Consider the following 12,969-nt stretch of genomic DNA (forward strand, 5'->3'; position numbering starts at 1 on the left):
CTGGTGCTCAGGACACACCAAGTAAAGGGACAGATTGGTTTCACTTGTAGGCAGCTGCTACCCAAAGTTTATCAACACAGACTTGGTTGTGTCCTGGAGTCCTCTGATCACCAAGGTAAGGAAACAACCTCACTTTAGGTCAAAAAATAAAAGACCCCCTGGAAACAACCGTCTAGAACACGGGAGCCGGGCCCAGAGAGCCACCTCCGTTATCCCAGTCTAAGAAGAACTCCAAGAAACTAAGCAGGTGGCAGGTAACTGCAAATCAGAAGCCCACAGGCAAACTCAAAACCACAAAGGCTTAAAACTTCTAAAGCTTACCTTTTCCAAGACCATTAAAGTAACTTTGGAATAGGAACCAGAAACTAACGCAAAACAAAATGCAAAACAAAGATCTCTCCTGATTTGAATAGGTGACTGCTACAGCCTTTAAGACCAAAAGAGCCAGCGAGCACCTCATCCAGGGTGGCTTCTACTTGATGCTGGTGTATTTGGTGACATCCTTGTTGTCCTCTGACACAGTGTGCTCAGCCAGTTGTCTGGACAGTAGGAGGTTCACCCTCATCTGGATCTCCAGTGATGTGATTGTAGACCGCTTGCTGTAATGCGCCTGACAAGAAGCTTCCTTTGCAATGCCCCCGAAGATGTCATTGACAAAAGAGTTCACGATGCCCATGGCCTTGGACCACATGCCAGTGGCTGAGTGCACCTGCTCCAGCACTTTGTACACATAGAGGGAGTAGCTCTCCTTGTGGCTGCCCTTGTGCTTCTTGCCCTCTTTCTTTTGGGCTGTGGTGACAACCTTCTTGGAACCTTTCTTGGGAGCTGGAGGGTATTTGGCCAGGTCAGGCATGATTGAAATTAAACAGTGGAAAACGGGGCTGGTGAGATGACTCAGTGGGTAAGAGCACCCGACTGCTCTTCCGAAGGTCCGGAGTTCAAATCCTAGCAACCACATGGTGGCTCACAACCATCCGTAACAAGATCTGACGCCCTCTTCTGGAGTGTCTGAAGATAGCTACATGTACTTACATATAATAAAAGACCCTGAGATAATCCAAAACATCATCACATCCTACTACAAAAAAAAATAAAAAAAAAAAAAAAAAAAAAAAAAAAAAAAAAAACAGTGGAAAACAGTCTAGTAAATAGAAAAAGCCATTCTTTTTTTCTTTTTAAATGAATTGCTTCATTCGTTTAAATTTCAAATGATATCTCCTTTACTGGTTACCCCCTCCCTTTGTTTTGCCTGTATGAGGGTACTCCCACTCGCTCATCCACTCCTGTCCCACTGCTCTAGCATCCCCTTATGCTGGAGCATCAGTCCTCCAGAGGACCAAGGGCCACCTCTCATGGATGTCAGATAATGCCATCATCTGTTACTTATGTATCTGGAGCCATGGATCCCTCTTTGTTTGGTGGTTTAGTCCCTGGCAACTCTGGGTGGTTCAGTTAATTGAAAATTGTTCTTCCTATGGGGTTGCAATCCCCTTCAGCTCCTTAAGTCCTTCCCCTAGGTCTTCCATTGGGGTCGGTGGGCTCAGTCCAATGGTTGGCTGTAAGTATCTGCATCTGTATTACTCAGATGCTGGTAGAACCTCTCAGAGAACAGCCATACCAGGGTCTTGTCAGAAGCACTTAATGGTATCAGCAATAGTGTACAGGTTTGGTGTTTGCAGATGGAATGGATCCCTAGGTGGGGCGATCTCTGGATGGCCTTTCCTTCAGCCTCTGTTCCACGTTTTGTCCCTGTTTTTCCTTGTGAGAGGAACAATTCTGGGTTAAAAATTTTGAGATGGGTATCTGGCACCATTCCTCAACTAGGAGCCATGTCTATCTACTGAATTTGGTTTCTACAGGTTCTCTCTCCCCATTGTTAGGTATTTAGGCTAACGTCATCCCCGTTGGGTCCTGGAAGCCTTTCCCTTACCTAGCATTTGGCTACCCCCAAATCCCCATCCTCTACTTCTATTCAATTTCCTGACCCTCATTACTTCTTTCCCTTTCAATATCCGATCCTGGCCCCCCTATCCCCTCCCTTTCTTTTCTCCATCCCAGGTCCCTTTCTCCCTCTACCTCCTGTGATCATTTTGTTCCCTTTCTATGTAGGATTGAAGCATCTACACTTTGGTCTTCCTTCTTCTTAAGCTTGGGTTGTGTCATGGGCACTCTGAGCTTTGGGGCTAACATCCACTTTTCAGTGAGTGCTACCATGTGTGTTTTCTTCTGGGTTACCTCACTCACGATGATATTTTTAGTTCCATTCATTTTCTTGGGAATTTCATGCAGTCATTGTTTTTAATAGCTGAGTAGTACTAGTGTGTAAATGTACCCCAGTTTCTCTATCCATTCCTCTGCTGAGGGCCATCTGGGTTGTTTCTAGCTTTTGACTATTATAAATAAAGCTGCTATGAACATTGTGGCACATGTGTCCTTTTTATATGTTGGAGCATCTTTTAGGTATATGCTCAGAAGTTGTATAGCTGGGTCTTTAGGTAGAACTATTTTCAATTTTCTGAGGAACCCCCAGATGGATTTCTAAAGTGGTTTTTACCGGCTTGCAATCCCACCCGTAGTGGAGGAGTGTTCCTCTTTCTCCATATCTTTGTCAATGTCAGCTGTCACCTGAACCTTTGATCTTAGCTATTCTGATTGGTGTGAGGTGGAATCTCAGGGTCATTTTGATTTGAATTTCCCTGATGACTGAAGAAGTTGATGCTTTTGAATGGGCTGCTGCATCCTCTACCAGCATGGGTGCTGTAATCTGGATTGTACTTGCTGCCCTGTGAGTGCTCTCTCTACTCCTCTCACATAGACAGCTGCTCTAAGATGACTGACTCCTCTGCCTTTCGGGAGCCATACTAACCCAAGTGAGTGTCCATGGGAGGTTGCCATGTCCTGTGTCACATGACTGCTGGGACTCTTGCCTTGACATCAGAGAGCCTGGCTGCAGGCTCCTGATGAGAACTCACCCCCATGCTGAAAGTCGAAGAAGAGTCTCGCCTGCCTTCATGCTCTGCAGAGATCCCTCCATTCGGTCTTCTGTTGGAACCTCAACTTCTCTGGGAACAACAACCCATGATGTGTCCTCTCTGTCTCTGTCTGTTTATGTCAATATGAATCTTTAAATAAACTCTGATTCCCAAATAATCCTTCACAGTTTTCTCTTGAATTTCCTCACTTATCTAAAACCTAGCAATTCTCCTTTAAAGGTGTTAAGTTTTGTTCTATTGCTGTGTATTTTAAACTTCAACACAAAAGCAAACCAAGGCAAATCCAACCAAAGGAGGTCATCCTGTGTAACCGAACCTGGTCACTGATGCAGTGAAATTTTCCTGTTTCTGTCTCCTGAGTGTTTGGATTATATCAAAACAATCACAGAAATACATCTGATTGTCATTCCAATGATACTTTATAGTGGTCACATCAAAGGCTAGAAAAAAACTTAACAGCTACTGTATCGGATACCTTTTACCTGCTAGAAGCAATATGAGTTCCTAGGAATATTTTATTATTTACATTTCAAAACATATCAGAAGGTTCAGTTATGGGTATCATTGTCATCATTATCATTTATTGTGAATGGAAAATCATATATTTTAACTTGTTAATGAATACAGCTAAACAAATATCCTCTCAAAAAATAAGTGTGAAAAGAAAAATAACCATAGATATTTGCAATATATTAGAATAGTCTTGGTGGCACCTAATGTCCAGACATGAGAAGAGCTATACCTTAGTTTCCCCAGTAACACCAAGTCACATAGAACATCAGTACAGCACATCCACCCAGAAATTAGCGCAACCACCACCTACAGAGTGTGCATTGGAAACATTATACATATTGATCTTTTCTTACTAAAATTAGCACAGTCTCTTTTCATTTGTGTGTGTGTTTCAGCCAAGATGTTCTGTAGCATATTTGTGAAGTGAGAGGATCATCTCTCATAGCTGGCTGCCTCCTTCAGTCAAGAGGGTCTAAGTAAATGAACACATTTCATCACTCACAGAGGAAAGGGCTTTTACTCTCAGAGCCTTCTAAAGATTTCAAATTTGTTTTCCTAAAATGGCCTGTAATATAGGTGCACTATTTTAGCAAAACTGAAAAACAAAAAAAGAAAAATGAAACAAACAAAGAAAGAAAAGAGCAAGCAAACACAAGCTTGAGATAATGTTATTCAGGGTTGCACTGCTATGTGGACATCTAGGATTAGAACCTGGATACTCTAAACACATGGTCATAATGGATGTACTGGCTAGCTTTGGGTCAACTTGACACAAGCTGGAGTTATCACAGAGAAAGGAGCTTTAGTTGGGGAAATGCCCCCATGAGATCCAGCTGTGGGGCATTTCCTCAATTAGTGATCAAGGGGGAGAGGCCCCTTGTGGGTGGGATCATCTCTGGGCTGGTAGTTTTGGATTCTATAACAAAGCAGGCTGAGCAAGCCAGGGGAAGCAAGCCAATAAAGAACATCCCTCCATGGCTTCTGCATCAGCTCCTGCTTTCTGACCTGCTTGAGTTCCAGTCCTGCATCATTTGGTGATCAAAAGCAGTATGGAAATGTAAGCCAAATAAACCCTTTCCTCCCCAACTTGCTTCTTGGTCATGATGTTTGTGCAGGAATAGAAACCCCGACTAAGACAATGGATGTCATTTAAGATGTTTCCTTCTTAACTCTTTGATGAAACACAAGCATTGTGGTTAAACTGAACTTCTGCTATGGCCCATTCCTTAAATAAGATTCCTACATAAAATTTTCTAAACTGCAAGACATGCTGGAGAAGAACTTTCTCTCATCTTTTGTCAGTGACAGAAAGAATGTGGCTGTGGAGACCTGACAGGGCTGAGGCAAGTAACTCAGTGGTAGAGCAACTCATAAGCACTCAGGAAGCCCTGGCTTCTATCTCTGTCACCACAAGAAGGAAGGTTGTCTACCGTTGTGGACCTAGGTAGTTGTGTCTGTAAGACCCGGGGTAGGCAGATGTTAAAGAATGAGGGGACTACAGCCTAATCCTATTGACTACATTACTTCAGTTTCACTGTGCTTTTATATATGAATGTACAAAAGTACTCACGAAGGATTTTTGAGTTTAGAAAAACATAATCAGTAAAACATGTAAATAGATACCAGTAAGAAGATAGTATTCATAAATATTCACAGAGGAAACCTGTCCTACAACTTTATCAGGACATACTATATGAGCCCAATTGTCTGGCACTATACTATAGAATATCTTGGAAATCATGAAATCAAGGCACAAGTCCATATTCAGAACCAGTGTACACTGAGGTTGGCACTCAGTATAGCCTTGCACAAGAATGGATTCTACAGCCATGTTTTGATATCGAACAAGAGTAAACATATCTTACAAATTGAATGCATATGTTCTTTTTGTAGGAGGCACAAAATCACATCCAAAGCAATCCGGAGAACACAGTATCCCTGAGGTAAAAGACTCTCTGCCTTTTTTTTTTTTTTCTGGGGCCTCTCTCACAGGTAACTAAGACATTGTTCACTGTGAGTCATTCCTACAGAGATGGCGTTAGCAGGGTCTCAATTTCACATACTGAGGGAACAGCTATTTTCTTTGGGAATATGGGAAATAACAAATGACAGTAATCATCTTGTGAGCAGACAAGCAACTGGATCAAAGAAATGAATCCACAGTGGTTTGTAGTTACAAGTGAAGGTCATTAAAATAAAGGGCCCAAGACAAAAAAGTTAGAATGATGCAGGGGAGACATGGGGGCACTGCATAGGTATAGGTGAGAGTTTAGGATGGTGGCCCACATACTGTCATTGGCTCTGAACATTCCATAGGATTAAAATATGGATAGACTTTCAAAGGGAAGCCAGGGTCATAGAATCTATAGATGAGAGCTCCACAGTTAGAAACATCATAAAATGAGAGAGTGCCAGCTTCCTGATCCAGGAAAACTCCAACGCGTCTGGGATGACCAGGCAGAGAGAGAGCCAAGACACTGGAATTGTGGGTGATAGAACACTCATCAAAGGCATTGTATACAGATGAATTCTTCATCCCTATAACCCAGTAGCCACGTTTAGGCTGAAACATCTCATTTTGTTTAATGTGAGAATGATGTTTTTGTATGAAGCCCATTTCATCCTTTGAATGAAGTTGGGGTTGAGCACACTTTCCATCATTTAATCCGAGGAGCCAGGCATCACTTCTAGACACGTCTACTTCCCAGTAATGCTTCCCTGAGGAAAGAGCTGGATATCCCAGGACACCCAAATTGTAGGTCTCAGAAACTTGAAGCTTACTCATATTGTAGCCTCTACGTTGTATTTGTCCTTTTTCTTTGTTAATGGCAATAACTGCATTGATCTTAGGATGTAGAGTCATATGAACTGCAGAAAAATGAGACGTATATATTTTGAGTCAGATGAATCATAAGGTACAGCCTTATTTGTAACTTAAGCAACAGAAGCATAAGGAGAAAGAGCAAGGAAACATGGAGAAGCCTTGTTTACAGTCAAGCAGAGGCAGATTGCTGTGCATAGTGGGAGAAGCACCATGAAACCTGAGACTTAACAGAGAAGTAAACTCTGGAAGACATTGAGAGGAGAGGGATTCATGGTGCTGTGGTTTCTCCTTACCCCAGTATTGCTGGACATCCATGAGTCCTGAAATGATGAAAGTTCACAGCAGTAAGTACAGTGAAGGAATCAAACCATTAAAGCCCTCATCCTCTCCAAAAGAGGGGAAAGTTTAGGAAATGTAATAATGTGTATGAGATAAATGATGATTTCCCACCACATACAGTGACATCACAGGGACATAGTATCTGCTATTCTCTGTCCCTCTACCTGTAGTCAGAAACCTTACTCGCTTCTTCTTCTTTTTTTTTTTTAATTTTTTAATTTTTTAATTTAATTTTATTATTTTCTTTATTTATATTTCAAATGCTATCCGGAAAGTTTCCCATACCCTCCCCCTGTCCCTGCTCCCCTACCCACCCACTCCCACCTCTTGGCCCTGGCCTTCCCCTGTGCTGGGTCATATAAAGTTTATGAGACCAGGGGGCCTCTCTTCCCAATGATGGCTGATTAGGCCACCTTCTGCTACATATGCAGCTAGAGACACAAGCTCAGGGGGTACTGGTTAGTTCATATTCTTACTCGCTTCTTTATACAGTCTAAGACACCTAGACTCATACATGGAATCACAGAATTTAGCTGCACTCACCTTGATACACTTGCAGCATGCCTTTCAGATCTGGAATTTGGAACGTTCTTTTTCTTTTTCGGGGGACAGTTTGGGGCTGTTGCAGGCTTAAGGCCTGAATCCTAGGGGTAAAAACATTGACTTTCACATCACAAACCTTTGACTTTTGACCAGCACTGACTACCTGTCATTCTAACCATAGATTTTCTTGAACTTTCCTGAAAATTCTGAGAAGGATGAGGGAATGTAGACTATTAAATGTAGAGCTATGGGGCACACTTACGCCCCTGCTCACTCACTTGCTGTGTGATGCTGGGAAAGCCTTATTCTCCAAAGCATAGTGCCTTAATGTCACACTCACATAACGTGTTTCTTCCACTTTCCCTCCTCCTCTCCTAGAAGTCTTTTAAATGTGAATTAGTGAATTTTTAAAAAATCAAATTGAACATACAGAAAATAATGTGTGGGCTGGGAATGGTGTCACATGTACTTAGAAGGCAGAGACAGGGGATCTGTGATTTCAGAACCAACCTCTTCTACACAGTGAGTTCCAGGTCAGGCAGACCTAGAAAGAGGAACCCCGTTTGAAAAAACAAAAAAAATCACAAATGAGTAAATAGAACCATTAGAAAAAAGAAAAGCAAGAATGAAATAGAAGGGAGATGAGTTTTCAAGAATCTGGTAAAATAGTCACAGAGTATGAGAAAGCCATCTGAAAAAAAGCCTAGACTTCAAACACTGGTCAATGTGGACATATTACTCAACATCTGCTTCTTCAAGTTCTCTTGGTAAGAAGACAAAATTTGGAAAAGGAGAGAGGACCCCACACTTAGGCTAACATAAGCTCCACATGTTAGGATGAAGTCTGATGACAACAGCTGGGATGAGACACTGTACACACAATGGTGAGGCTTCCTACAATTCTGTGACTTATGTGGTCCACCTGCAGCCATTTTTTTCACCATGTTCACAAAGTGTCAAGTCTCTTTTGAAAAAAACTCGAAGTTCAATCACAAAGGACATCTGGATCTCCTCTATCCCCAGGAGAAATACACAAAATATTTGGGAATTTTTCCATACACGACTTTGTGAAAACTGCAGACACAGAGGACATACACATCCAGAGCTAGATACACAGTATGGACAGAATGATGTATCTATGAGGAGTCTGAAAGCACCTGTAGGTGCAGTTGTTACATCTCACTACTGATCTAGCTCATTAGCTATCCATAAATATGCCTCCTAAAAAGAATCTAATATGTTCTCAATAGTTAGAAAATGTCCATATCTGCCCTTTCTCATCTTCTCCTTTCCTCTTCCTAGAACTTCAGAATAGCATTATGTATAAATTCTGCAAAACCCCAGAGATATTTATTCTAGTTAACTATCAAATAATTCTCACCACACAAAGGGATATCATTACCTATCAGCCCAGACATACCTTCTCAGGACACAATTTGCACCCTAGGGAGAAGGGAGAAAACACAGTTAATAACATGTTCTTTATATTCTTGTAAATCCTGGTTACAGGCTTATTGGCTGAAGAGACAAAGTCAAAAGAGAATTAAATCAGTCACCTTCATTTCCCCAAGAAATGATATAAATACAGTGTGTGTTTCTTTATTTTCCTTACATGTAAATTAATAGACTGTTTCTGTCTTATATTACCAGGCATTGGAGACTAAAGATGAAGAAACAGTAGTTTGAAAGCTTACATATGTTTTCATGTGCATATTGTTAAACAAATTAACATGTGACCATTTTCATGCTACATATTAGATATCTGTTACCTTACTGAAAACTTCTATGTATGAGACGCCGAATCCCAGATTCTTTTATCATTTAACAATCCCCCCTTCTGTTTTTCTTCTCTTTCTGAGTTGTCCTGGCAGGTAAGAAGTTGATCTAAAGAGATAATCATGTCTCTCAATTTGACCATCAAACTGTTGAAACAGAGACTCCAAACAAATGTTAATTTCTTCAGGATCTCATATTCAGAGAATGAAAAAAACTCTATCCAGAGGAAGAGTTGGTCTTCTCAAAAGATTTCAAACAAATAATGACTTGTCTGATCACCTTAAAGTGTGACACTTTGACCTAGATCATGATGGGTGTATGATGGACAGGACCACACCTTGACTTAAATTACACACATGTTCATATTCTTGGCTCTCTACTTAAACTTTGGTCTCACTTGGGGAACATGAAGATGCACAGAGGGTTTTTTTGAATATCTTCCTCTCTTTTCAAAACATGCCCCCTTTAGTAAATCTCCTTTTTCTGCTTTCCAATATTAATTACACTCCTTTATTTTGGCTTATTGAGGACAGACATCAAGACCTGACTGGTCAGGTCCTTTGTGATATGTTAAAAAAGTACTGTACTTAGCCATTTATCCTGGGTTTGGAAGTTAACACTATGCAAGAATTCTTGAATGTTTGGATTCCACTGGATATTGGTAGTTACATGTAAAGTTACATTCTTCAAGAACTACAGGGGCTGGAGAGATGGCTCAGCGGTTAAGAGCATTGACTGCCCTTCCGGAGGTCCTGAGTTCAAGTCCCAGAAACCATATAGTGGCTCACAAGCATCTGCAAGAGATCTGATGCCCTCTTACAGTGTGTCTGAAGACAGCTACAGTGTACTTACACATAATAAATAAATAAAAAAAAAAAAAAAAAAACAACTACAGCCACCCTTCTTTTTGAAGTTTAGAATTACCAGTAGCTTCTTGACTGTAGGGGAGCTTGGTAAGCAAGTCTACTTTCATACTTGAGTTTGGCTTGCACAGTTCTTGGGTTTGATATCAAAACCAATCTTAGTTTATATGGGTTGCTGCTAAGCTGTGTCCAGAAGACAGTGTTTTCCTTGTAGTCATCCATCACATCTTACACTCTTTCTGCCCTTTCTTCTGCAATGATGTCTGGGCCTTTGAATTAGTGGTGCAGTATATATATCCTATTATGGGCAGATAATCTGCAATCTCTTGCAACTTTTACCTTGAGAGTTAATGAGTAAATGTGCTGTTCTGAAGCTCACTTTGTAGGACAGGATGGCCTTGAACCCACCTAAGATTAATTTGTTTTTTGTATTCTAGCTGCTGGAGTAAAAGATGTCGGCCAGCAGACCTCAACATATGATAGAAAGCCTATATTTTCTTATAATCATTGTGGGCTGCTCATCTATATATTTTTATTTCTGTGCATTAGAAGCTCTAAATTTCTGAGTTCACAGGCTACTGCATATGGATTTATTTTATATAACATAAACAAACAAATGTAGATTACGTAGCAAAAGGAATTTGTGAGAGGACTAATTATTCTAGATGTAAATGAACTCTGATGCACAAGTTTGTCCTTATGAAGAACTCAGTATGTCCTTATACATGTAATCATGAGCATAATAGATAAAATAGTGGGTCAATTGGAGAACTTGTCAACAGATGAATGGATAAAAATGATATGATCACCATGTATATTGAAATATTAGGCATGTAAAGCAAGAAGTATTGCCATTGAGTAACTTTTCTGAACTCAGAAAATTCATTATATTCACCTAACTGTGAACAAACAAAAAAAACCCCACCAGAAGTGATATTAATGAAATATGTGTCATTTAAACATATTTCATCTCACAATGGTAAATATTAGAGTGGGGTTATCAGGGGCTGGAGGCAGAGAAAAATGATTATACTCATTAGTGAAGAGAAAAAAAATTGCAAAATTATGAAATGTGCTCTAGTTACTATGTTAACTAACTCATTTTAGATATAGATGCATAATTCTATCTATTATGAATATTTTCAGTTATAATTACAATAACACAATGGAAAAGAAGCAATTAAAGGACTTTGAAGAATTTCTAGAACCAGAAAGGTCTACAAGATGATAATTCAGATGAAAGAAAGAAATTCCTCCAGAGGTGTAAATCAACATACTATGACTTTGAAATAAATTATTTAAAAATATGATAGAGATCAAAAACTACAACTTTATACCTCCATAGATAAAGAAGACACCTTTCCTATTAGTAATTGAGGACAGAATCAGGGACAAATTCTCTGAGTTCTTAGATGGTACTCCCACCAACAACAGCATCCCAGTCCACTGGAATCAGAGGCTATGAGGGTAAATTTCTCAAATCATCAGAGGAAGCAATGAACTCTACTAATTTCAAATTCTGGTGAAGTGAGTAAGTTGACAGTTGAAAATGTGCTTCACATATGCTCAGCAATAGAGCAGTGTAATAATACCCATGAGGTAAGAGATCTTCTTTCCAAGGTTCAGCTTCAGTTCTGAGAAGTTGTTGACAAACCAATAAAATACAATTTCCCCTTGGCATTTATGTGTGCAGTCATTCCTCCTGAATGACTATGAAAATGATTCAGGAAAGATTTCAGGAAGAGCTCACTGTCATCACCAGGAAGAATATAGCAGCAGAGAGGGAGGGCAATGGTTTCCTGTCCCCTGACTCTCAGACACTGGGACCTCCTCCAGTCTTACCTGCAGCATTTCCAAGGTTGAGAGCTCCAACTGATGTTCCACATCAGAGATGAGGTCTCCCACCAACTCCGTCTGTTTCCTTAGCTCATTTTCAGACTCTTCCAGCTCTTCAATAACCTGCTCCTTCTCGTTCTTCAGCGTCTGCAGCTCCTCATTCTCCTTGGAGTCCAGGAGGTCTCTTAGTTTATTAAACTGTCTCTGAACATTTTCTACATTGCTCTGTATTTGGTTCTTCGTGGGTAAGAAAAGAGAGAGGAATTCAGTCTGTCCAAATGGGAATAGGAGACAGAGAAGTACTGCTCTGGGAGGGGAGCTTTCACAGGGAATTGAGCTTGGGCAAGGGAAGGGATTCATAGGGAAGCAGGATTTTACTTTTAAAGTCTGTTCACAACATTCCCAAACAATGATCTTAGGTCACCTTTATCAAGGCCCCGTGAGCCAAAGTGGGATGACTGGATGAGGCTCAGTTTCTCAACAGTTGTCTAAGATACTTGTTCCTGCCTGCAATAGTCCTCATTCCACCTCTCAACCCTTAAGAGAAGCTAAACCCTGAGACTAGAACTGTGGCCTGTTCCCAAGGCTATTTCCCAACAATGGAAGTTTCAGAAGTCACCACAGGAGTAGGACCCAGTATCCATTCTGACCAAGCCTCCTGCATGGTGCCAGCTCCTCACAGAGCCCACCTCAGGTGTGATGCACTGACTCTGCATCTCCAGCCAGGGGAACCAGTAGGGAGGGGTATCAAGGCCTCTTGGCCTCATCCACACCCAGGAAGTACAGACCCCAGGAGCTTCTTGCTCAGGTCCCTCTTGGGCTTCAGGCTGACTCCCTTAGGAAGGGTCCCCACTTGCCTCCCAGTCAGCTCTCTGTTGCTGAAGGTCATCCTGCCATTCATCACATATTTTCTCATTTTCCATCAGTTTCCGCAGAGCTGCCTGCAGTTTCTCCTGTGAGAAAGGAATTGTATCAGAGTCAAGCTTTGTTTTTAGTAGGACTGCTGTTCCTATGCAAAGGGCAACAAACTCTTCTGGAAGGACAGGAAGCCTAAGACTGTCCACTTTTGAAAAACTTCTGTCAATATTTATGTCCATAAAGTATATAAATCTTAAATGTCTATGGCTCAACTGACTCTGGTGTTATATGTAAATAAACCCCATAATTGAAACAGAGGATTCTCTTTAGTCAATCATCGCACTCAGTAGAAAGCTTTTTTTTTTTGCTTCCAGCATCAGAGAGCCTGGACACTTCTGTTAGTTTTCTGATCACAAATATGTAC

At 40.9% G+C, this 12,969-nt stretch overlaps 2 protein-coding genes across 2 annotated transcripts; both read right to left on the reverse strand.

Moving 5' to 3' along the window:
* Positions 1–472: 472 nt before the first annotated feature.
* Positions 473–853, reverse strand: LOC110324239 (histone H2B type 2-E-like). Its single transcript, XM_021201636.1, has one exon. It carries the CDS (start codon positions 851–853, stop codon positions 473–475), a length of 381 nt encoding a protein of 126 aa, XP_021057295.1.
* Positions 854–4,592: 3,739 nt separating this feature from the next.
* Positions 4,593–12,637, reverse strand: LOC110336390 (tripartite motif-containing protein 30A-like). The gene is made up of 6 exons (XM_021218926.2): positions 12,545–12,637; positions 11,694–11,924; positions 8,633–8,655; positions 7,213–7,313; positions 6,624–6,650; positions 4,593–6,374 (listed from the first exon to the last, which is right to left on the reverse strand). Exons 1-6 carry the CDS (start codon positions 12,608–12,610, stop codon positions 5,776–5,778), a joined length of 1,047 nt encoding a protein of 348 aa, XP_021074585.1. The 5' UTR covers positions 12,611–12,637; the 3' UTR covers positions 4,593–5,775.
* Positions 12,638–12,969: the final 332 nt, after the last annotated feature.

Source organism: Mus pahari, chromosome 1 (assembly GCF_900095145.1).
Source record: "Mus pahari chromosome 1, PAHARI_EIJ_v1.1, whole genome shotgun sequence".
Lineage (NCBI taxonomy): Eukaryota > Metazoa > Chordata > Mammalia > Rodentia > Muridae > Mus > Mus pahari.

What these genes read in the sequence shown, in the direction of transcription:
- LOC110336390 (XM_021218926.2), bottom strand. Translation starts at nt 12,610, where the DNA reads ATGGAAAATGAGAAAATATGTGATGAATGGCAGGATGACCTTCAGCAA. An exon ending in CAACCTTGGAAATGCTGCAG is followed by an intron (nt 8,656 to 11,693) that starts GTAAGACTGGAG and finishes CCTTCTCCCTAG; the next exon opens with GGTGCAAATTGTGTCCTGAG. An exon ending in GCAAATTGTGTCCTGAGAAG is followed by an intron (nt 7,314 to 8,632) that starts GTATGTCTGGGC and finishes TTTTACCCCTAG; the next exon opens with GATTCAGGCCTTAAGCCTGC.
- LOC110324239 (XM_021201636.1), bottom strand. Translation starts at nt 853, where the DNA reads ATGCCTGACCTGGCCAAATACCCTCCAGCTCCCAAGAAAGGTTCCAAG.